This window comes from Nelumbo nucifera, chromosome 1 (assembly GCF_055504915.1).
Source record: "Nelumbo nucifera cultivar China Antique chromosome 1, China Antique-T2T, whole genome shotgun sequence".
Classification (NCBI taxonomy): Eukaryota; Viridiplantae; Streptophyta; class Magnoliopsida; order Proteales; family Nelumbonaceae; genus Nelumbo; species Nelumbo nucifera.
The window spans coordinates 124,865,574-124,891,671 of NC_142649.1; the positions used below are offsets into that span (position 1 = coordinate 124,865,574).

The following is a 26,098-nucleotide window of genomic DNA, read 5'->3' on the forward strand; positions in this document are numbered from 1 at the left end:
CATGGGGCTGAAACACAGGAGCAGTTTCTAACTTTCCAAGGTGGCCCCCACACAGACAGCCTATAATTGGTGAAAAATCCTGTTAGCTCAAAACGGCTGTCAGTCAGTCATTTGAAGGTCTGTCTCTTTGAATAGTTATTCGGAGCGCTTCAAACTTCAAAGCAGCTGAACCAGCTAAACTGAGCCTTCAGCTCAGCTCTTCCAAACAGATCGTAAGACTTAAAAAGAAAATGTTACATCGAAGTGTCCTCAAGAATCTGTCAAGTGTCAAAACTCTAATGCATCTCCTTCTAGGAGAAATGATGCAATATAGTAAGTAATCTTGTATACTTCAATACTGCTTTTGCAATTTATTTAACCTAATTAAGAATGTTTTCCAGTCATAAGAATGGCTATCGGTTTAAATGGATTATAAAATAATACAAATAATTAGCTTTACAGAATCAATTATGTGCTGACTCGGAACAAATATATGTGACCGAGATTAGCTTATCATTCCTTGTGGTTAGAAATTGCCTCAGGAAGTTTGAATCTGGGAGGTCTATCAGCACCCTTCCTTGAGTACTCCCTCCATCTTCGAGAAGCAGCAGCAGCTCTCTTTGCTCTCTCTTCCAGGTCCTCTGCTACAAAAAAGAAGTTAATAGAGACCTAGAGATGTGCATGATACTAGTTACAGTTTCTGCTTTTTCGAGACCAAATCGTTTCTTACCAAAAAAAAACAGTAAGTTCCCTTCTCCCCCCTCCTCTAATTTTTACAGCAGAATGGAACACAACCAAAATATATGAACATCACTCAAAAAATTGATCTGATCGACAGATATGTGGTATCTCTTTGGGATGAAGACAAGGTCATTACTTGGAGATAACCTAATCCATTAAAGGTGGTGTATCATTAGAAGAAGATTACTTCAATTACAAGAGCAGGGGAAAATTGTCATTCAATGGGAGAAGCTTTTCAACTTGATAAAATGCACCAATCAGGCTTACATTTTACGATATATCTAGTAACAATCTTACTGTTTCTGGATAGTAGAGGGTTATTACCCAATGATGGTCCCAGCTATCCGGGGTTTTGTAACAGGTAGACTGGATGCAGACCTAGCCTTTGGCATAACAAAGTGGGCAGTGCAGCCTTAGGGGCTAAAAGCCTAAAACAACACAACACTTGATTAATACTTTTTGGATATCAATGGTTTGATTTTATTGTAAAGAGGCAACCTAGATTGATTTGAGTCTTCTGCAAGGACCCACTAGCCTATACCTTGTGTAGTTTCTCCAAAAATGCTGCAAATTGCAAAAAGAGAAGCACCAAGTTCTGGAAAGACTTGAAAGAATCACATCATTTTGTGCCACAAATTCAGAATCCTATCCATTTTAACCAGAAATCCTGGGTCACACAGATCAGCATCCTCCGGAGCTAGGCTGATACAGCATTTAACCAAGTAGATCGCATTATTGTAGAACAAGGCTGGTCTGTACTAGATTTTTTTTTTTTTTTTTGTTAACACTATCCGTTATACAATTAATCTATATAATAAAGAGAAGGCCCCATGAAATGCAAATTAAACACATGGGAAGGTTAAGAAAATAGACAAACCAGAACTATTTATCACCTATCTGGTAAGTTCAAAAACTTTAGTATTTGATTATTTTGTCCACAATACCTGTATTTTGGTAGTCTTTTGGGTTTCCCCAAAGGTCACTCCAGTAAGATCCAGTTTTATCAGAATCCTTTTGCTTCATCATTCTCAATTTTGCCTTTTCCTGCAAAGGAGTACATGAAAGAAATGTCTTTGAAAAATAAGAAAAGGAAAAGAAAAAGTAGATGAAATGCATGGATCATAGGGAGCAATGTCCATGTGACATGAAATCAATTTTCTAATTCCTACACCAATGAGTGATCAAAGATTCAAAATATTGATTTTTTTATTAATTTATTTTGTAATCTATTAGTGTTATAGAGGTAAGGTTTACTGGTTAAAAGGGTCAAAATAGTTAATAGTTTTAGTATAGAGTTTTAAAATCTGAAGTTAGAAGCATGTCATATTTCTTTCAGTGTAATTTTTAAGTGACAAGGTTGTCTTTTTTGCATGATTTGGTATAATTAAGATAGCTATGGAAGTCTATCCAATGAAACCAAACGGTTTGAATCTTTCCCTTTTTATCTTTTGGAGTTGTTTTTCAGTTTGTTTATTTGTAATAGGATTGATAAAGGTATTTTACTAGTCAGTCTTTATTTGAGAGTCCCTAAAGATTACATAAAGCTTTGCCTTTAGTTTTTGAAGTAATTTGAAGTTGTTTTGGGCCGGTTTCCTAGTTGAGTTTGGAGTTTTTGAAGGGAGATCTGAGCCCTTATATTGATTTTATAGACAGTCATACTTGAAATTCAGAAGAAGATTACTTGATGAATAAATCTTTGGTTCAGAGGGTTCTTGTTGTAGCCATATAATTCTCTTTTATTTTCATCTTTCTCTCTTCTTCTTCTATGTAAGCTATCTCTTTGTTGTTTAATCTAACAGTAAGAGTTCTTTTTCTTTCTAGTCTCCTGCTCGTTCTTTGTTGGATAGCAAACTGTCAACTTGCTTCTCCATCTCTTATTAAATATTATCTACTTTAACACCAAGAATATATCAAAGGTGAAAACCAAGCATTAGGTAGAGGTAAGATGTTAGTGAAAACCCGGGTAGAGCATTAGACTCCTTACCAATACTTTTGATTGCCTCTTTTCCCAACGGATGCTTGCCTGCCATATAAGTTAGAAATGCCAAGGCCATGTCAAAGAAAAAGCAACATAGAGCTAAAAATGATTTGGATGTCCACCATTATTCAATTTCATTCAGTTGACATTAATTGAGGTGATTTTCCAAATTCATTAAGTTGGCATATATGAAGGATGAATCATTGTAGCATCACCATTCCAAATCATGTAGGAACATCACTAGCAGAACTTCAAACTGATTCTCTTTCCCAAAATGTAAGTATTGGAGAAGAGAAGTTCTAAAGACAGTCCCTCTCTTGTAAAAGAACAAGACGGAAGTCTTAGGGTCTTTTTGGTCCACAGTCGGAATCGGAATCGAAATCCTTCGGAACCAGAATCGGAATGGTCTATTCCCATAGTCTGTTTGGTTCAGACAGGAATCGGAATGGGAATTGAAATCAGCTGGAATGGGATTTCATTCCCAAGGGAGGGGAGGGAATGGCCATTCCCTCAAATGGAGGAATGCCATTCCACCAGGAATGGGAATGGGATTCCGATTCTGCCCAACCAAACAGTTGGAACCGGAATGGCCCATTCCAATGCCGATTCCAGATTCCTATTCCTGTGAACCAAACGGGACCTTAGATAATTAGCAATGCATGGTTATTGTTCTTTATGACATAATCCGGGCATGGTTATAAGAATCAGGTTGTATTGTGATGTCATGAGCCATCTTGTTAGCAAGGATCGAAATATCAATACGATACACCCCATACAAGCATATCGTATCAGTATTTGTGGACCCCAAAATGCATAGATACACCGATACAATAATGGTTCCAGGATTTTAAAACTTCAGAGGGTGTATAAGCATCTGATACTTATAAAATAAAAAAATAAACAAAGGGTATCGGCCATATTGATATGCATCGGTACCCACTTTTTGGTGTCGAACATATCAATATTTTGATCCTTTCCTGTTAGTGAATGAAAATTCTTTCCATCCTAGAGCTAGAAACATGAAACAACATATAAGCATATACTTCAGATTTACAATTGCTCTTTCGTCCCTCTTAAACTACTTTGAACAAAGTGGCAACAGAAGCTACCCCATCAGTGAAAATACTGTTTTTTATAAGTGAAAAAAATTACTGTTAATGACAATTACCTTTGAAAAAAAACAAGAGAACCATCAAAGACCCTTAAAACAGTAAAACCTATATATATCAAAATGTGAATGGTTGATGATTAATCAGTCTGTCAGGAAAAAGATCGAAGAAGAAACTATTATTTTGTTGTTATATTCTTGTTTTTCTTTTTTTTTTTTTAAGGTTAGGCCAATTATCAAAAATTAATCCTGGAAGTACTTGAAAAACCAGTAAGGCATACCATTCTGAAAACGTCAGCTGATGAAGTTCCCATTCCTGAAAGCATCAACGCAACCTGCACAGCAAATTTTATCCAATTTAACTTTCATTTAAAATGAAATCAGTTAAGATAGAAATGCTATCTTCACATCAAAGGGAAACAAAAATGGGAACTTTTACAATTGTCTAGCCACAGCAATGCCTAAAGCCAATTAGAGCAAGTTGGCATAACTAAGGAAACATAGGTCACATAAAATTGATGCCATTAAATGTTAAAATCTAATACAAACATGGAAATATGCTCACCAAAAAGTTAACTAGTAATCCTGAGAGGAAAAACTTGGAGTGCATGTCACTTCTTGAACAATTTGGGAGTGTCTTGCAGCACACTTAAAAAGCTTTTTTCCTCTTATTTTCCTACTTTAATAAGGAGCAGCAAAACAAAGTGTTGGTTCGGCTGTTATTAGTGTTTAAGTTAGTCTTATTAGTGTCTTATGTTCTTAGTTATTGGGCCCAAACATGTTTAACGTTTTAATTGTTTTATTTGTCTAGGTGTCCCATCACTAATCAGGGGCATTCTAGTCTGTTCATGTAATTATTTTATAATCATCTATATAAATTTGTTAGGTCGGCTAAAGAGGACACGCCGCCTCTCTCAGATCTTCTTCTCTTCTTCTTCTTCTCCCTCTTCTTCGGCTGCTGTAATCCAGCAAACATGGTATCAGAGCAAGGTTCGTTTGTCTGATTACAGTCGCAACCTTTTGACCCTTTTCTTTTCCTTTCTCTTCCTTTCTCTTTTCTGTCTTGGTCACTGTGAAGAACCCTAGGGCTGACCGTAGAGCACAGCAAGGTCTGTATCTAGGGTTTCCCCTAGTTGTAGGGCCCAAGGGGAGTTTGTTCCAGAAATCGATGCCCTACTAGACACCTTACAGCAGGAAGTAGCCATTCGGCTGCTAAGAGAGATCTGTGTGGAACAGATCTAGGTGGAAGGGCTGACTTCGACAGTCCTAGTTCGGTTCGTACAGTTGGTCACAGTCTACTACAGCAGAAATCAAAGTCCAGTCCAGTCCAGAAGAGTTCAGCACTGTACAGAAGTGGAGTGTTCTTGGTTTCAGTTCTGTTACAAGGATTTTTCAGGCCTGCAACAGCTTCAGTAAGTCTGAAATTGTGCTCTTTGTACTGAGTTTTTCAATTGTGATCACTGTAAGAAGAAGGAGATGTCTTCAATATCGGGAGAAGTGTCTTCTAGGGATAATAGACCTGGTGGGAGGTCTCCTAATCTGGAAAATTCAAATCTGCACAGCTTACAGATCACCAGTGTGCTGTTAGATGAATATAATTTCAGAAAATGGTCTGTTTCAGCCATTCTCTTCATTACTTCCCGGGATCTTATGGGTTATCTGGATGGACAGAAGGAACCTACAGTGGGTAGTGCGGAGTATGCAATATGGCATAGGGAAAATGCTACTGTTATGTCCTGGCTGCTTGCTTCGATGACTTCAAGAGTGGCCAGGACTGTTCAACACTTTCCGACTGCTGCTAAGATTTGGGAGAAAGTCTCTAAAACCTATGGACAGAGAAAGAACAATGCCAGAATTTATAGGCTGAACCAAGACATCGCTGCATTGAGACAAGGAGACATGACAGTTGCAACATATTTTGCAACCCTAAAAGGATTATGGGAAGAACTCGATCACCATCTTATTCTTGATTGGGAGAATGCAAAAGACAAGGAGAGGCATGATAAACAGATTGAGGAGGGTAGAGCCTTTAAGTTCTTGGCTTGCTTAGACCCAATGCTTGAGAGCATAAGGTCTCAAATTTTGGGAAGGGATGAACTGCCAGATTTACATCATGTCTATTATCTAGTAAGGAATGAAGAGGTTAAGAGGAAAGAGATGCAAGTTGACACTCAAACACAGCCAGCCGAATAGCCTGTTGAACATTCAGCCCTAATTTCTTCAAACCAAAAGGGGAGCAAGCATTCAGACAAGAGGCATCTTAAGTGCTCTCATTGTGGTGGTGAAAGGCATGTAAAAGAGACTTGTTGGGTTCTTTATCCTCATCTGAAACCAGCTGCTTTAAGGAAAGACAGGAAGCCCCAGAAGAATCAAACAGCAAGTGGGAATCATGTTACGAGTCAGAGTGGTGATAGCTCAAAGAACACACCTACAGTTGCATCTTCTCCCATGGGACAGACTACTAATTTCCCCACATCCGAATCCTTGGGTTTCACTGCTGATGAGGTAGAGATCCTTAGTCTGGCCTTAACCCGTCTAAGGACTAATTTTCTTGCTTCCACCTCTCTTGCCAAATCAGGTATTGTCTTTGCTTATAGTACAACTAGTTCTATTGACTCTACTTCTTGGATTATTGATTCTGGTGCCACTGACCACATGACACACATGTCCTCTTTATTTTCTTTTTACCAATTGATGTCTGGCCAAGATAAGATGAGGGTTACTGATGGTTCTCTCTCCACCATCTCGGGGAAAGGGGGAGTTGACCTAAGCAAGAACCTCTCTCTTAAATCTGTTCTACATGTTCCCAATCTTACTTCCAATCTCTTATCTGTTTAGAAGATTACAAAGAATTTAAATTATAGTGTAACTTTCTTTCCTACTCATTGTGTCTTTCAGGACAGATTGACGAAGAGAATGATTGAGAGTGGTCATGGGTGTGGAGGTCTCTACTATTTTGATGCAGACATAAGCTTGGCCTTACAATCATCTGCAATCAGTAGTCAGAATAATGTGGAGTCAATAGCTAGGTTACACTTGTGGCATGCTAGGCTAGGTCATTTACCTTTTTCATCATTGTAAGCATTGTTTCCTGAATTATTTAAGGGTATTTTGAGTCAAAGTTTAGTTTGTGAAGTGTGTCAGTTGTCAAAACAATGTAGAACCCTTTATCCAATTTCTAGTAATGAAATTCAAGCTCCTTTTGATTTGGTCCATTCTGATGTTTGGGGCCCTTCACCCCTTGTTTCTATAGATGGCTTTCGTTACTTTATTAGTTTTATTGATCATTATTCACGATGCACATGGATCTACTTGTTAAAAGGACGTGATGAAGTGCCACGGATAACCATGGCATTTTGTAAAATGATTGAGACTCAATTTGATAAGAAGATTAAGCAATTCCGTTCAGACAATGCTGCGGAATATTTTGAAAGATCCTTGAACCTATTCATGGAGGATGTTGGCATGATACATCAGTTGTCTTGTGCTAGTACCCCTTAACAGAATGGGGTTGCTGAGCGCAAAAATAGACACTTATTGGAGACCGCTCAAGCTTTATTATTTTAGCACAAGGTGCCCAAGCACTACTGGTCTCAAGCTGTCCTTACCGCATCATATCTGATAAATCGGATGCCATCCAAGGTGTTTGGTATGAAAACTCCTTTCTTTGTCCTTTGCCCTAATCTTCCAGATTTTCCTCTTCCACCTAGAGTCTTTGGTTGTGTGTGCTTTATACATGTTAAGGATCCGAAGAAGTCCAAGTTGGATCCTAGGGCTACGAAAGGAATCTTTCTAGGGTACTCTCCTACCCAGAAAGGTTATAAGTGTTATGATCCCATCACCAAGAAGAAGTATGCCACAAAATATGTGATATTTTTTTAGTCTCACTCCTATTTTCATTCTTCCCAGAATCCTCTTTAGGGGGAGACTAGTGGGATGGAAGAGGATTCTTCTTTGGATTCTCCTTCCCCCTCCTGTTTTGTGCCTCTCTCTGCCTCGGGCCTTCCATCCTCTCCTCCTGATCCTCCTAGTTGTAGCATCCCAGGTGAACCTAGTGAGGCTCCCATTACTCTTGTTACCACTGTTGATGTTGCAGATGTAATTGGAGACACCAGTAAGCAACAGAAAGATATAAGAATCACCTACAACAGAAGGAAGAAAGACCCTCCAACTCATGACAGCAATCAATCAGACTCGGACCAATCTGCCTCAGCAACTTCAGGTAATCCCATCCCTCATACTTCTTATTGGATCTCCCTATTGCTCTTTGTAAGTCTACCCGCTCTTGTACTATCCGACACCCCATTGCTGAATTTGTCTCTTACTCATGTTTATCTCCTCGTTATTATTCCTTTGTATCTCCTCTCTCCTCAGTGCATGTTCCTACTAGGTACTCAGAAGCAGTGTCTGATCCAAGATGGAAAGAGGCTATGAATAAGGAAATGAAAGCCCTAATGAAAGAGAAGACTTAGGAATTAGTGGATCTACCAGAAGGGAAGAGCATTGTAGGATGCAAGTGGGTGTTCACTGTAAAGCATAGGGAGGATGGGTCCATTGAAAGATTCAAGGCCAGACTTGTGGCAAGGGGTTTACTCAAAAGGAAGGGATTGACTACAAAGAGACCTTTGCTCCAGTCGCGAAGCTTAACACAATCCGGGTCTTATTGTCATTGGCTGCAAATTTCTCATGGGAGCTACATTAGTTGGATGTAAAAAATGCTTTTCTAAATGGTGATCTACGTGAAGAAGTATTTATGGATCCTCCACCAGGTTATGGCTTTGATGGAAAAGTATGTAAACTGAGGAAAGCATTATATATTGCCTTAAGTAGTCTCCTCGGGCTTGGTTTGAGAGACTTTGTGGGGCCATGAAAAGAGTGGGATACACTCAAAGTGGTGCAGATCATACTTTGTTCATGAGGAAACAAAATGGCCGACTTATAGTGTTAATCGTCTATGTGGATGATATGGTGATTACAGGGGATGATCTGGAAGAGATAAAAAGATTAAAGGAATTCTCGGCTTCTGAGTTTGAGATCAAAGACTTGGGCCATCTGAGATACTTCCTTGGAATTGAAGTTGCTAGATCAAAAGAGGGCATTTATATATGTCAGCGGAAGTATGTCCTTGACCTACTAGGGGAGACAGGCATGATGGGGTGTAGACCAGCAGATACTCCAATAGAGCAGAACCATGGTCTACAGGAATCAATTGGAGAGGACAACGTTGATAGAGAAAGATACCAAAAACTGGTAGGCAAGCTGATATATTTGTCTCTCACTTGACCGGATATTGCTTATGTTGTACATGTAGTCAGCCAGTTCATGCACTCTCCAAAGATTCCTCATATGAGAGCAGTGGAAAGAATTCTCAGATACTTGAAGACTTGCCCAGGAAAAGGAATTCTATTCAAAAAACACAACAAAATTGAAACTGAAGCGTATACTGATGCAGATTGGGCTGGCTCTATTGGGGACAGGAAGTCTACTTCTGGGTATTGCACGTTTGTTGGAGGAAATCTGGTTACATGGCGAAGTAAAAAGCAGAATGTGGTTGCCAGATCGAGTGTAGAGGCTGAATATCGAGCTATGGCCCATGGTGTTGCAGAACTGTTGTGGCTTAGAACCCTTCTTGGTGAGCTCAGGGTAAAAGTCGAGTGTCCTCTCAGGCTGTACTGTGACAACAAGGCTGCCATCAACATTGCAAATAATCCAGTATAACATGATGGGACGAAGCACATTGAGATTGACCGGCACTTCGTTAGAGAAAGAATTGTCTCAAGAGAACTTTGCATTCCTTATACTCCTTCCGAGATGCAGATTGCAGATGTGTTAACTAAAGGACTAGCTTCAATGAAGTTCTCAGACTTACTTGGCAAGCTAAACATGATTGACATCCATGCTTAGCTTGAGGGGGAGTGTTGGTTCGGTTGTTATTAGTGTTTAAGTTAGTCTTATTAGTGTCTTATGTTCTTAGTTATTGGGCATTTAGTTATTGGGCCCAAACATGTTTAATGTTTTAATTGTTTTATTTGTCTAGGTGTCTCATCACTAATCAGGGACATTCTAGTCTGTTCATGTAATCATTTTATAATCATCTATATAAACTTGTTGGGTCAGCTGAAGAGGACACGCCACCTCTCTCAGATCTTCTTCTCTTCTTCTTCTTCTCCCTCTTCTTCGGCTGCTGTAATCCAGCAAACACAAAGTAGTTTCTGCATATCTAAAAAGAGTTCCTTAGAAACTTCTACCCAAGTTTCGAAGAAAATGCTATGATTAATCCCATTTAAAACATTGAGTATAAATAAGATTGGAAGGATGAAGCCTTGATTTATCTGGCTATTTACTCAACCCATTCCATATCCTATACATTACAATTATTCCTCCTTCAGTAAGTACAAAGCATAGCGTAAAGCAAGTTATCCTCCATTAGATTCAAGATAGGGGTCAAATGCTTTGATTAACCATGTAGCATGTGAAAATGTCTATTTTTATCAACTTGCAATAGTTGGTGTGTCCACAAAATAACCTAGTATATACATGTTTCAGATAATCAAAAAAGAACCAAAAGCAGAAGACAGTCAAAGGTCCAATATCCAGAAACCAAGAATAAAGGACTTGTGAAACAGCAGCAGTGCTAATAAATCTGACATCATATCCTACTGTTGAATCAACCTCACATGTTCGAGGGAAGAGTACAGAGTTAATTATTAGCTCCTAAGTTTCAAGCCAATCTCAAATGTTGTCAAAGAAACTTTCAATTGGAGCTTCTAGAGATTGCTCTAAAATCCAGAAAAGTAATAGTTGAAAATTACACCTATAGTAATTCAGATAATGCAAGAAAAGAAGAAAAGAGAGAAAGAGAAAGAAGAAGAAAAGAAGTTTCAGCAATAGGTTGTGGAAGAAGAAAAGAAGGGAAGAGAGAAAAGAAGAATTCGAGCCTCTCTCTCTAGCCCCCTTTCATCACTTTTATTAATAATTCTAAACCTGAGTACAATTACTTGGATGCCCTTAACGGGGGCGGCCAGCACTAAAGAGATAATTAAAGAAAATAAAAGAAGGCCCATAAGGCCCATAACTAAGAAACATAACTTTTAAATACTACTTAAAAGAAATAAAGAACACTAGGGCCCATTCGGCCCATTCTCACTACAGTAATCAATTTCAAGCCAAACATCAAAATAATTATGGTTTGACCAGTGTACTCCATGTCTCAAATCTCACAGATATTGGTTAAGGGTAGTTTCTAGTTTATTTGATGTGCATGGTTCAGGCTTAGCTTTTGAGACAAAAAGATTGGTCTGTATGTGGTACTGAAGTTACTTTGAGTCATCAACTAACTGTAGTTCAACACCATAAGTTAACCAATATTTTTGGCATCAATCATATTTACACCAAGGAACTGGATGCCCCACTTTACTTCAGACAGCATCAATACAATCATGAGATGGACAGAGCTCCACCTTCTGATTTTAATCCAGTTGCTTGTGTTATTCATTGGTATTTTCATGACCACCAGCCATAGCCCATAAAAGATCACAAGAAAATACCAACTAAAATTTCAGTAAAGCAATCTATCAATGTAATACTAGCAGAAGTGCATCCCCTCCACTTGAAAGACAGCTAAGAGGTAGAGAAGAAGACTGAAGTAAGGAGTAAATCAAGGCCAAGAAGACCATGAAAAAAAGAGTAATTGAATAATCAGGTGACTAATGTACAAGGATTTCCATGTATAAAATAAGCAGTTTAGACAGTGGAGTCCATATTCATAACTTTATATCCAGTTATTTAGGATTGATGCAATAATATCTTCACTGATTATTCATAACTTTCTTCTGCACTTCCACAAGGTCAGATGAGAACATTCTTATTATTCACAATCCAAAAGAAAAAATTTAGCCAATAATCCTTCATGCACATTAGGGCACTTTAATTATTAGTACAAGGATAAACAAATCTTAAAACCTGAGCATCTAGCATAATGAAACTAAATTGATTGAACTTTGAATAATAAATTTTGGCTATCCCTTGGTGGAATCTAATAATGAGTGCATATTATTTATCAATGTTACCCCTCATAAATTGAAAATGAATGATTAGAGAACCCAATACCAGAAGTTTGTGAACATAGTGGGCAATTACATGACAGTATCAAAGAAAGCAAATCATCACCATAATAGTATTAAAGAAAAATTAATACTGGTTTTAAAATAGGAGAATTGCAAGAAATTGTGATGTATCTTACATTTACTCTTTCTACCCTGCGCATTTCATCTTCAAGAAGAGATAATTGTGCAGCAGAGGTCCAATGAATGCAATCAACTGGGCTGAGAAAGCAGTGAATAGGTTATTCAACTAAGAACAGATTCTAAGTCTGGCATAAAAACTTTTATATACACAGTGAACATCAAATGAAACATATGGTAATAAATTATTGACAACAATTTACAAATTCACTTAGAGAATGAAGTGTCAGATTTATAATGATTTTAATCACAATAAATATAGATAGATTTGAAAAGTAATACAAGTAGTTTTTTGCTAATATCGTGTAATTCAAACTTAAAAAGCTTGGCATACAAATAAACTCCTCTAAGCCAAAAACCGTCCCAACAACTAAATTCAGTATTTCATCCCACAAGCTTACACTCCTATACCCCACAGTTGCAACCAAAAAACACCGAAAACTTTTCAAAAAGTAATAGGATAGAAGATTCAGACTTTCTTCATCTTAATATGCTTAGAAAGAGAAGAAAAACAGTTCCAAATAAAGAAATAAAAATCTGATTAGAAAATGAAGAACAAAAAGAAGACAGCAAGAAGAGAAGAAGAGGAAGAGAACGATGGAAGAGAAAGGGATGAAAGAGAAGAGTTGTTTGTACTCTCACTCCTTTCCCTAATCCTTTTAATTAAAAAGATTAATCACTATGGGCCATTAGGCCCATCTTCACTACAAAAGGCAACTCAAGTATTCATAGAAACTAGAAGGCAAAGGAAAAAATTTTGTTCAACATTGTGTACACTTTGGCATCCACTTCAAACCAAATATAGATGTCCTTTCTAATCTAAAAAAATCATATAGAGGAATTGGAAATCACAATAATACATAGAAATACTTTAAAACAAAGGATCTCTTGAAAGAAATGTTTTAAAATGCGGAGGCATGACGTGAGGCGTTCCACTACCTAGAGGTGTGAGGCGTAGTTCAAAACGCAAGAGGCGTAAGCCTCCCAAACACAAGGAGGCATAAGCCTCCTTAAGAGGAGGGGGGTTAGGAGGAAGGGGGCTCATTTTTTCTTTATTTTTAATAAAAATCTTTTATATTAAGAAGAATAAAGATGCATAACATTAGTTGAAAGGGGGGTCTTGTCGAAGCGGAGGCGGGGGTGGGGGTCTGGTGGGAGAAGCCCCCCAGCCGAAGGGGTAAGGGACAAATCACTTTCTTTCCCCTCCCTTTCCTTTTCTTTTCTTTCCTTTTCTTTTCTTTCCTTTTATCTTTTTTTTTCTTCTCTTTCTTTTTCTTTCCCTTCCCTTTCCTTTCCTTATCCTTTTTTTCTTTTTTCTTTTTTTTTCTATCTTTTTATATAAGAGATGTGCATGAGGCGTACGCCTCATGAAAAAAGCACATGAGGTGTACACCTCAGAGGTGTCAATGCCTCTAGCATACGCCTCAGGGCGTTTTGGGAGCACCTCGCCTGGAGGCACACCTCCAAGCGTATGCCTCCCACACCTTTTAAAACACTTCTTCAAAGACTTCCTAAAGGTAGACTTTTCTTATCCATTGCAATCTTCTTTTACCAAAGTAAAAAATTCAAACGCAAATGGGAACCAAGTAATTTTTAGGTTTCTATTGTAAATATAGATGGAAAACAGGAGACATGAAATCAATTCACCCGAGAATAAAACAGGTAGCTTGGTAAATCAACTTGCAAGTCAACATGAATCAATTTCTTTATGGTGTAATGTAAACAGATAAAACGGACTAAATGTGAGAACAAATTATAAAAAATTGGGAAATGGGAGGAGTATATAAATACTCGGTCAAACACGAGAATAGAATACTGGGTGTAGAATAGCAATAGAGAAAACAATAACTTGAGAGAAAGGGAAGCGAGCGAGAGAGAGTGCTGGGTTCAGGGTTAGTAAACATGATACTATTCAAGTAGAATTTGCATTTATCAGTTTCAATCAAAACTTATAGAAGTACAAGAAAAACCTATGAGTTCAGCATATTTCCAGAGAATAAAACTTGATCCCATGCATTGTAATTTATCAAAACTAGATCATTATCTTGTATTTCAAGAGAATAATTCAATTTTGTACATCAAGTAACCGGATATAAAAATAAGTTTCAACTAGCCGGTTCTGAAGTACAATTATATTTGGGCTCACATGACAAGCTCTAAGTTCAAGTACTTTAATATTATAAATTTGTTACTCATACAAGTGTTAATAATAAAACTATATTCTTGTTTATGTTTTGGGATATTTCCACTTATATAGTCCTCCAATGTCTTATATGAATATGAATTCCAGATCATTTTAAAGGCAAACACCAAATTAGACCGGAGGAGTGGGACCATGCCATAAAACCTAAACCTAGACATACCAACCTGACTTCTCCTGTGCAACATTTAAATTACTTCACTATTGAACTCATTCACTTGTCAAAGTTGAACTCAAGATCTTCATTGTAGTAAAAAAAAAACATTTTTGAAATGACAATCATCAAAGTGCAAAGGCATTTGTTATCATTTCTTTTCTTTATCCAGCACAAACAACAGGAACACAAGCATCTTAATGAACAAATGCATTGCAAAGCTAATACTTAAAAGTATAACTTTTAATGTCAAAAGTGATGGTTCTAGGCTTAGATTTTCTATTAATTTTAAATGTGCAATATAAATGACAAAAATAAATATGAGAGTACAAGTTTTAATGTTTCTCATAAAAGCAACAAAAATGAATGCAAACCTCTTTAAAAATATTTCTGACATATCATATGAAGTACCTGAAGTACTTACCAACTATCAATGGCTTGTTGAACTAATTCAAGGTTTCCAGACTGGCTACAGACTCTGGCTCTACCGTATTCTTCCTCAATTTTGAATACATCTGGGGCTACATTGGCACAATTTTTACAGCCTAAAAATACAGATCACAGAATAACTACAATGTCAATACTGAGGGCCCTTTATATGCCATGCATAATGGTTTCTTCACAATATGCATTTATCACTTACTTCGTCCCCATCTCTGCATCATACAAATGTATGGCAATAAAATGGGGAAACAAAGAATGAAAATTTTCGGAAATATGGTAAAGTAGAAAGATGAGAAAAAACTGTTCTTCTTATTAATTCAGATGACCAGAAAATAACTAAATGGAAAAATCCCCATACCTATGCAACTAAACTCATCGACAAATGCATGATCCTTTGGGCTTGAATCATCCACAAAAGGGTTAATTGCCATCAATGCATACCCATGAATTTCATCATAAACCATACGCTGCACAGGGTCACTGAGTACCTGCACTGCGATGATCCTCATTAACCCAAAGAAAAGGAAGAACCTCAGACAACTAGATTTTAGATTATCCCAGTTGCATTTTTGGAACCCACCGCATAAACTTCATTGATGAAAATGCAGAAATTTGTGGTCTCTGGATCATTGCCACTCAAGTCTGGATGGCAGGCTTTCATGCAGTCATAGTAAGCTTTCTTAATCTGCTCTGGCGTTGCATCAGGCAACTGGCAACATTGTCCAACAAATGATGATAAGCTTATAAAAAGATAAAATGGTTGCTCAACAATAAACAGAGAATAGAAAAGTTTGAAACGCCACAAAATAATTTTGTGAAGACAGTTATTGCAATGAATAGACCACCTGCACACAGTTGTTAACTCAGAATGTCCAAATGCTAAGTGAGAGAACTCAGTATATACATCATATACCATAATGAAATGCTAATTTACACTCCCTTATCAAGGGTACTCTTGTAAAAATTACCATTATAATCTCAATGAAATAGTTGTATGGTGAGGGAGTTGATAGGCTCAATTAACCCTTCTAAACTCTCAGTTCTCTCTTCTCTTCTTCCTCTGTTTTTCTTTTTTTCTATGGTTCTTCTAATAATTTAGTTTCCTACAATTACAATCACTTGGCATCAAAGAAGAGAGTCAAGATCTTGAGGACTGCTTGTGAGTTTTCCAAGCACCAAGGCCATAAGGCTGTCACCACCAGCTATGCAGTTCTCATTTCAACTGACCAAATCAATTTAAGTTGGTTGGTTTTAAATTTTTTACGATTTCTTGTGAATTTTCCACAAATTTTTTACTGGTTTTTGAAGGCTTTGAGATTCAAGTAAGGATGAGAGAGAGAGAGAGAATATGAACCATTATTCTCATTTTTTCCATCAGATAATGCCATGTTTATATTTGTGGATGCCCATCCCCAATGATTCCAAAGCCACTTCACCTAATGTGTCCATCATGGAGGTCATGGGGATAATCTTACTGTGAAAATTACAACAGTAAAATTGGATAACACAAACTAATTTGGATTGTTCCAACCTGTCAGGAAGTAGAAGCAAGGCATGTGATAGAAGACCAAGGCTCTAAACTCCAAGGTCCTCGGTATGAGAAATAGGAGCATAAAAACTTCACGATCATGTCATGGTTCTATCTTCAGTGTTTTCTTTCTTATCTTAAATAGTTCTAGTTCATCTGTGTACTTTTCCTGAACTTAGATTTAGGATCTTTTTTCATCATTACTCTACTTCATTTTATTTTTCACTTTTTTGCATATTTCTTTTTGGGCAAGTGGTTCTTAATCTCTCCAATGTAGACAACATCAGTTTAACCTGTTCTATGGCCTGCAAAACAATATCATCTGTTAAAATGCCATATCAGCTAGCACTTCACATCATTATAAGAATGTATAAGGTGGTCTGTACTTTGATGGATCCTCATGTTAGGACAGTATAGCGTATGTCTTTCTGCTCATTGATTGAAGTTCATCGTAACTGAATCAGTTATATTCACCACAGACTCAGAAACACGGCCCACAGTAGGTCATTGTCCTAATTTTGCTCATAAGTTAGTTAGAAGAGATAAAAAGGAATACCTATGTTATCCTTCCGTTCTTTTTTCCCAAAGAGACTCCTTACGAGTTGAAACAGACTATTACAATTTTCACCTTGGTGAGAAATAAACTAGGTTCCATTGCTACATCAAATACAGACATGCTCAAAACATAATTGGAAAAACCATTCACCCCACTCTACAAGAATCATATAAAACCGAAACTTAGAAGTGTAACCATTTGGGATCGACTGCTACCTAAGATTGATCAATTCTTTATCTACATATGGCCTATATAACACTACAATGTTATCAGCACCAGACGACCTTTTGCAGTGAACAGATCGAGCAATTACAACAATAGGATCAAGCAAGGTTCAAAACTGGTTCAGGGGAGCCGGTCTAGGACCCCTTCATACCGGTTCTCCCCTGAACCGGTCAGACCACTGATACACCCACTGTAGGGGCATATCGGAAGGGTCCCAAAACGATACGCGATACTTTGAACCTTGGGATTAGAACTTTGAAAAAGCTCTGAGTTTACTGAAACTTTGGAGAAGCTCCGAGGCACGTCTCAAGAAAAAATAGGTGCTGGTTCAGAGAAAATACTTTGAATTGTGCCTCTTAGATCACAGCCGCCCTCGCGCCACGCGAGTGCGCACAAACTGCACCTCATTGCGCCACACACACATGCACGCGCATTGTTTGGTATCTAATCCCTCAGCTCCTATTATAATTTTTCAACGTGGCACAAGTTAAAAACAAGAGAAAAGAATTTCTCGTATAATTGACCAATCAAGCCCATTGTATTTAGTCGAGATTAAAATCCAACATCAATTCCAATGATTAAGGTCAGAAACGTAAACAGAGAATAGCTAACGGAAATAGAACAGTTACCAATCCCAACACAGTGTAGTAATCATCGGCGAATTCCTCCTGTAAAGTGAAGTCGCTGTTGATGGTAGCCTTGATCTTGCAGCATCGTCGCCGGCCACCAACGCTCATCCATGGGCTGTTGTTCCTCGCTAACGCGCGCCACCGGCTTCTAGAACAAGAGAACTGTGATGGGTTCTGGAATGCGAGAGCGTCGGTGCAGACGGTAGACAGTAGTTTGGCCATCAATCCCAGAACCCTGAAAACTGAAAGAGCTTCCGCTTGCTGACTCGCAGTGTTCGTTTCTTTGTAAACCAGGAAATAGGAATACTAGCGGGAGAGAAGCTGGAAATAAAGATATTTATTTTTAAAATAAAATTACGAAAATATTGAGGACGAGAAAATTCGCCACTTAGACGAGCGAAATTCTTTCAGTGCTGACATGGCACTCTCTACACCATTTATTTTCCTTACTTAAGTTTTACTAGTTTGACAATGCACGAGACTTCCTGCCCAGTGCCCACTAGCCGACACGTGTTAGTGCTTGCTTTGGCTCATTTCCCACTTGCCTAACCTAACCACTGACAGGGATGTCAACGGGTCGTGTTCTATTCAACCCGAAACCGACCCGGAGTATCATCGAGCCGACTAACTGATGTGGAGATATTGAACCCGGCCATATAGTAGACCTGCACCCAACCAACCAAGCATTCATATAATAAATTAACAATACAATACATGTATTCCAAATTTCCAAATAATGCAAACGTCAATTGATCCGATTTAGCACGCCCATCTAAACTCGAGTCCGATTCGAAACCCGAACGAGGTTCAATTAACCCGACCCGTTCACATCCCTATGGCCCATCATCTCTGTTGGGGGTTAGTGAAAACGTACAGAAGATGGGAGTTAAAAGTGATGCTGAAGGCTGAAGGCTGAAGCCTGAAGCCTGAAGTCTGAAGAGGAGTTTATTTGACTGACTGAAACGAGGACTATCAATTTCAATGGACTTTAGCTCTCGTGGCGTGCAAGGCTCTCTGGAGAGAGACGGATTAGGATAGATTCTGGCTTCCTATAACGTGCACGTCATTGGTTAAAGTCATAATTGTGGGCCACATATGCAACCCAGCAAATCAAGGCACTGTTTTGGAAGCTAGCGTTCAGCCGTTCACCGCGAATTAAGGGAAAACGACAAACCACAGATGAGATGTCAATGTATAGGGTTTGGTTCGGGATAGGATGGAGTGGAACTCTGTCCCAAACCGATTATTATTCGGTTCTATATAATAAACTCAGAAGCAAATCAACTGTTAAGCAGGATAAATGGGTCTGATCCGATTTATATTTGACATAATGATATCTACAATTACTTATGATAATATAATGGAAATTTTCAGATTTCTCCACCTCACAAATTTTTTATTTAATTTATATGATTGGAAACTCACAAGTGGAGAATTTGACGTGATAAAGGGGTTACTGCATTATAGATCAATACATAGGGATTAGGAAAATACAATCAAAAAATAAATAAAATTTTGTGACATGGTATTTAATTTTTTTTTGTTATATAACCTTAAATAAAAATGGCATTTAGTCAATTATTTATATGTTGATAAAACAAGTTATTTTAACCAAAATTATCTTGTACACTGTCTTTGAAATTTATACTTTTAGACTAAATATAACCAAAAATTACACAAAAACGGGAGTCCTCATTATTAATTATATAATCAATTCTAAACAGTAAGAACCAATTCTAATCCAAATATCAATTAAGACACAAACCATATTTGTTCGTTCAATTTTATTCTATCGAATAGACCTGAGTCATTGACAAGTCTAACAAGTCTAGAATAAAATTATTCACCATTGCTCTGTTGGTTTTGAATTAGATTCAATTCGATCCAAACCTTATTAAATTAGATTTGTACCGTTTATTATAATTAAGATAAATTATAAGGACCCCTTATATTATGGGGTCTGTGACAAAAACCCCCTATATTTTATTTTGCAACAAAAACCCCCTTATACTATGACCGTGAGGCAAAGATCCCTTTTCGTTATCCTTCCGTCCAAAACGTCTGTTGCCATATTTTTTTAATCCCCATACTACCCTTGCGATGGCAGATTTCTCATGGTTTTGAGTCAAGCAAAACAAAACTTGTTTGTGCTTTGAATGCACCTCAGCCTTTATGATCGAACCGTCTCCAAGCTTGAACCCAGGAGTAACTGGAAATCCCAAAATCAGAATAAATTAGTTAAAATGAGCTAACCAGAAAATTGTTATCAACAAAATGAAAGAAAAAGGACAAAAAAGTAGAGAATAGTACATACCTGAAATATTTGATCCTTGTTTGTCTAATTTCTTATTATCCAAATGGGGCATTTTGTCAGCATCACAAATCGAATAATTTTGCAACTCCGACTTCGGAATCGGCCAACCTGGTGAAGGCGGCGAGGATGCCTCTTCTGAACTACAATGGTTCCGTTCTTCATCCGTAGTCCCAACAGACGTCAAAATATCATAGCTTGAACTGCAGGAACTGCTATCCTGAGACTCTTCAACGGAATCCGTAAATGGCTCAGTTTCCCGCTGGCCGGAAAACTCGATGACACTCTCCATGTACAGAGGATGAAATTCAGCTCCTCTGATTGCCTGAAAATGGCATGGAGCCGGCTCGAACGCGAAGGCCAGCAAGTGAAGCAACCAAATCGCCTTGGCCATTGCCAAGAACTCTTCGTAAAACTCACTCCTCGGGTGGTTGGCCGTCAAAATCACTCGGCCCTATAGTTTGTGTTTTACTAAAACATTCCCTATAGTTTCCAATCAATTTACTTAATCGACCTTTGATGAAAGTGGAAAATGATAATTTTAACACTAACATCCATTCAAATAAATTTAATCAAAATAAATTAAAAACAAAAATACCATTTTTGCCCCTTATAAAACATGGATAACTATTCTATTCGATCAATTTTGTTTTCTATACAAAAAAGTGTTAGGGGTACTTTTGGAATAAACAACCATGGATTCATACCCTTGAACATTTTCTACTCACTTTAGGGGTATTTTTGGAATAAACAACCATGGGTCCATGCCCTTAAACATTTTCCACTTTGTTTAGGTGATCATATTACTATTTTAATATGGAAAAACAAATAATTCTTAATGAAAGGTCAAATAAGTACATAAGTTGCAAAGTATAAGGGATGTTTTAGTAAAATACAAACTATAGGGTAGGTTTAAGTAAATCTTTGAAAGTATAGGGGTGTTCTAGTAAATGGCCATTTTTAAATTCTTCCTCAAATTTTAAGAAAAAATTCATTATTAGCATTTTTTTGGATTTTCGGTAATACCCTGATATCAAATCCACTGAATTAATGCTCAAATCCAATGATAGTGGGTCAAGATACAGTCCTCCTAACCCTAGCTCGTTCGAGTCACAATACAGTCATGTAACTAGAAATTTTCATTGACTCTCAAAGTCCAATAATACCTAGGGGTGAGCAAACGGGTAGGTTCTACCAAAAACTGAATGGAACCGCCCTCGAACCAACATTGAACCGACCCTACCCAATCTGTTATAGGATAGGATTTAGTTTCAAATTATTGGAATTGACCCCCCACCCAGGCTGGTTCCAAGGTCTAGGGGTTTACCCTACCCAAACTGACCTAATGAACCGGCCTTAGTGGAATTGACCTTGGTAGAACCGGCCTTGGAACCAAACTTGCTTTGAAATAAAACCCAAAATACTTTTGAGGATGTGAAGATTTGAACCCAAGCGCTCATGGTTAAAAAGGTCATGGTCTCACTTGACCACTGAGTTACTCAAGTGATTTGATCATTTGTTTTCATTTTAGTACTAGAGAATGACCATGTAGTAAGAACGGGGCTAGTACGTTTTGATAATTTTTATTTTTTTTAAGAAAAAATGTCTAACTTTTTGTTATTATTTCTTTATTTGTATTGTAATATTTAGTTAATTAATTATTGTTGTTATTATTAAGTATTTAATTATTTTATTATCATAATAATTATTATAATTAAAATTTTTACTGTACAAATTTAAAGATCAATCAAAATGGATTGCTTAAATATTAATATTATTTTTAATTAGTAATGGTGATGCTTATTTTCTTATGTTCCTATTAACAATCAACATTTAATTATTGAGTATAGTTATAATAGATTTTCTAATTACACTAAATTTTGGTAATTTACATAAATTTAATGCATAATCAATTTTGAATCGTAGGGCTCTTAATTAAAATTTGTTTGTGACTAAAAGTAACCACTTTTACAATTTTTTAGGAGTTAATGAGTCCACTTCTAGGGAATTTGACTTCCGTTAGGGCAACGCCCAATCGAGCAGCCTTTACAGCCTTGCATTGGGAATATCTCCCTACTCATGTGCTTTATTTTATGGGGGGATATTCCCAATGGAAGGTTGCAAGAAGTTGTTGGGATGGTGTGAGCACGGGGTTGCCCTCAGTAAAGCCAATATCACTTCTGAGATGTTGCTTAATTAAGTTTTAGGATGCCACGTGTTTAATTAAATTTTATGGATAAACATGTGTTAAGATAAATAATAAATGTCTATTGAGAATGTTTAGGAGTGAAACTACCCACATTTTGAATCCTATTTCTTGAATTAATAAGATGACATGTGTTTGAAAGGGGGAGGACTTTAGCCTGACGACTTTCCTTTAGTATATATACTAAGTACGGGGCCACTACTCTGAATTATTTGCATTTTTTAAAATAATTTCTATTAGAAATTTAGATTAGGTTTGTTATTTCATTTTAATATATTTTTATTTGATTTAAGAGATTCACCATATTTTATCTAGAAGAATGGACCCAAACCATTTATTATTTCATTTGAGATTCACAATTATTGAATCATTTTTTTAATTAATCATATTTAATTATTTAACGATTTTTCCTTTTATCAATTTTTTAATTTTTAATCATTTTATTAATTATTCATTTATTTTCTTATTTTCTTATTAGTTAATTTTAATTACTTGATCAATTATTTATTTGAATAAATTAAATTATTCAATATTTCTTATTAATTTAATTCTTAATTTGTAAATTACATAACACTTTATTATTTAACTATCCATTCTATAGTGAATAATCAATTTTACTTGTTTAATCATATTATAGCACTTCTCTAAATTTATAAATTATTTAATAATGCTTTGTTTAAGTAAATGCTTTGAATTATTTAATTATTTTTATTAATAATTGAATACTTTTGTATTTCTCTTATCAATTTGTTTCTTATGTAAATGAATTAATTAATTCAGTTAAGTTAATTGAATTAAGGTAATTACTATAATTAAGTAAGAAGTTAATAATAATGAAGGGAAGTAGGTTAATTAAATCAATTTAATTAAATTGAATAGCCCGTATTATGTATGGGTAAGAAATAAATGGGTAAATTTGTTCGTGAAAACCCATACGCTGTTCAGGTTGTTATTATTATATTTTATGTTAATATTATTTTTTCATAATAAATGTTAATATTACTGAAAATTCGCTCCAAATCAAAGCAGTTTCCAACCGCCTTAGAATTGTATTTACTTTTTTATCAAAAAAAGAATTGTATTTACTTAATAAATAATTATTAATTCATCTATTTATTAATTATTAGTTTGAATTGATGACTATTATTATTAATTAAATATTATTCTCTTCTATTTATAGCCATTGTATTCTCAAGTCGAGGCTTCAAAATGTTTTTCAACCGGGTAACTAATTCGAATCAGCGTTTAATGGGACCCACTTTAAAATAAATTGTTGGTCGAATGCACAGCCGTTTCTTACTCAGTCGAGCCATATTTTCAACCAGGTAACTATCAACCTCCTGGCCACTGGTAGTCAGGCATAAATGATCGCTGGTGATCGGCGATGTCTTCTAAACTAAGGGACAACCTTATGATCGCCGGTATTAAATGGTCGTTGGTTGATCGTATACACCTTCTTCACAGACCAACCATTATGGTATGACACTATCGACCACCGATGACTACACAGACTTAATCGTCAGTGGTTGGCAATCTCAATTTGTACATAGAATACTGATGGCCCAGCCCGACCTAACCCGTTATAAGTTGGGCTTAGTCATAATTTTAGGTTCGTGGGCTTGGCCTCGAGTCTAAAGCATCGGGTTTGATTTTTTTTGAACCGGGCTCTGGTTTTCTCAAAAAAAAACTCAATTCGAGTCCGAGCCCGACATGATACTATATATTAAATAATAAAAAATATATTTTATTTAATAAAATACATATATATATATATATATATAATATTTTTTCTTTGTTATTATTCTCTTTTTTTTCAAGTAATAGTGACATGTTTATTTTTTTTATTTTGTAAGTTTTTAATATAAATAAAATACTTTTTTATTGAATAAAAAAAGAAAAATTTCTGTTTTCGAATTTCTGATAGGGCTCGGGCTCAGGCCCGAGCTTCGGTCGTTATATGAGGATCGGGTTCAGGCTCAAGACCTAGGCCCGATGGTCGGGCCGGGCCGGGCTCGAGCTCGAGTCTGAATGTATTCTGTTGATACATAGACAAAGCCCAACCGGACCCACAAATAGGTCTATTTGTACATCATCCTTCAAACTCATACAACAAACCAAAAATCTACGCAAATTTATAATAAACAACAATGAAGGAACATGGACTGTAGTAAGCATTAAAAATGGAGGTTGTAGTAAGAAACATTCTTCAAACTCATACAACACAACAAAAATCTACTTGAACTTCTAATAAGCATTAAAAACTGTAGTACGTAAGAAATAATAAACCAAACCAAATCTACAAGAACTTCTAATAGGTCAGTGGTATATATTCCTCAGATTCAGATTGTGTACTGATTCCATCTTTTGAATCACGACTTCCTGATGCACTGGGTACAGTTAAACGTGAAGTAAGGAGTAAGCAGGCAGTAATTGAATGAAAAGACAACTTCTACATACAACTAGGAACACCATGCCTGTAAAGATTCCAAGCAAGCACCAGGGAGCTGAAAGGAATCAACTACCGGAATCATCTGAACCTTCTAACTACAATAACCGGCCATGGTGGCTATTCGGCTAGTATGTCCTCTTCTAACTACAATAACCGGCCATAGCAACTTATTGGGTCTCAGAAAGGTAATGCATTATCATTGCCTGTTTCTGTGGTTTGCTTTGTCTGAACCTAGATCAAGATACTAATGAGAATTGTAGTTTGAACTTTGATAAATAGGTATACACTCTACTAATTTCGACTCCCGGTCTTGATCCAGAACTTTAATCATATTTGATGTAGAGGTTGTGTTTCTTAATTGCAAAGTTGCAGTTTGGGTGTAGTGGGTGGTGGTGAGTTTGCTGAAATCTTTTTTGTGGCAGTTTGGATGTAGAGGTGCAGAGTTGCAATTTGGATGCAGTTCGAATGAAATGGTTGGTTCTTGGCCTAGTAACTAAATAATCTCTCCTCTTCCTACAATTTAGGTACGTGGCCTACTAATTGATTAACCTCTCATCTTCTTGTCTAGCCTACTAATTGAAACTACATTCGAATGAGGGGTTTTAGTTTGTTAAAATTTACTTAATTATTTAATTAAAGATTAATATTATTTTTAATTAGTAATGGTGATGCAAACTTGATCAGTACAATTTGTCCCAAGGCTTGCCAATTCAGAAGCACATTGTTTAGCAAAGCATGGACTTCTTCTTAGGTTGCATCTTGTATTGATAACGATTGTACTTGAGCCAATCTTATTGAATTGCCTTGTTAGGCATAAAAAAATAGTAATGGTGATGATTATTTTTTATATTCTTATTAATAACAGTATTTAATTATAGAGTATTGTTGTTAATATAAATTTTCTAATTACACTAAATTCTGGTAATTTACATGACTTTAATGCACAATCAGTTTTTGAACTGTAGGGCTCTAAAATAAAATTAAAATTAAAATTTGTTTGTGACCAAAACCACTTTTGACAGTTTTTTAGCTGTGGATGAGCCCACTTGTTTGTTTATTTAAATTTTAGGGTGCCACATGTTTAATTAAATTTTATGAATAAAACATGTGTTAAGTTAATAAATAATTGTCTATTGAGAAAGTTTTGGAGTAAAACTATCCATTTTTTGAATCTTATCTCTTGAATTAATAGGATGCCATGTGTCTAAAAGAAGAGGACTCTAGCCAAAAGACCTTCCTTTGATATATATATATATATATATATATATATATATATATATATATATATTAGATTTGAACGTGTATAATAAGTAATGTAAAAGGTAATACTTACAAAATTTAAATGAT

At 36.3% G+C, this 26,098-nt stretch overlaps 1 protein-coding gene across 8 annotated transcripts; it reads right to left on the reverse strand.

The window, feature by feature from the left end:
• Positions 1-310: 310 nt before the first annotated feature.
• On the reverse strand, positions 311-18,101 carry LOC104609738 (chaperone protein dnaJ C76, chloroplastic-like). Of its 8 annotated transcripts, XR_016080089.1 has the most exons (10): positions 17,786-18,100; positions 15,428-15,556; positions 15,206-15,335; positions 14,828-14,948; positions 12,049-12,130; positions 4,088-4,141; positions 2,705-2,743; positions 1,665-1,764; positions 1,262-1,422; positions 657-1,148 (listed from the first exon to the last, which is right to left on the reverse strand). XR_016080089.1 is itself a non-coding variant. In XM_088894151.1 (9 exons), exons 1-9 carry the CDS (start codon positions 18,005-18,007, stop codon positions 493-495), a joined length of 1,008 nt encoding a protein of 335 aa, XP_088750277.1. In that variant the 5' UTR covers positions 18,008-18,100; the 3' UTR covers positions 311-492. The 8 variants fall into 8 exon arrangements, 7 of the variants coding, with proteins under 7 accessions (XP_088750277.1, XP_010274415.1, XP_088750278.1 ...); XM_088894151.1 differs by lacking the exons at positions 657-1,148; positions 1,262-1,422 and adding an exon at positions 311-623; XM_010276113.3 differs by lacking the exons at positions 657-1,148; positions 1,262-1,422 and adding an exon at positions 311-620 and having other exon boundaries at positions 17,786-18,099.
• Positions 18,102-26,098: the final 7,997 nt, after the last annotated feature.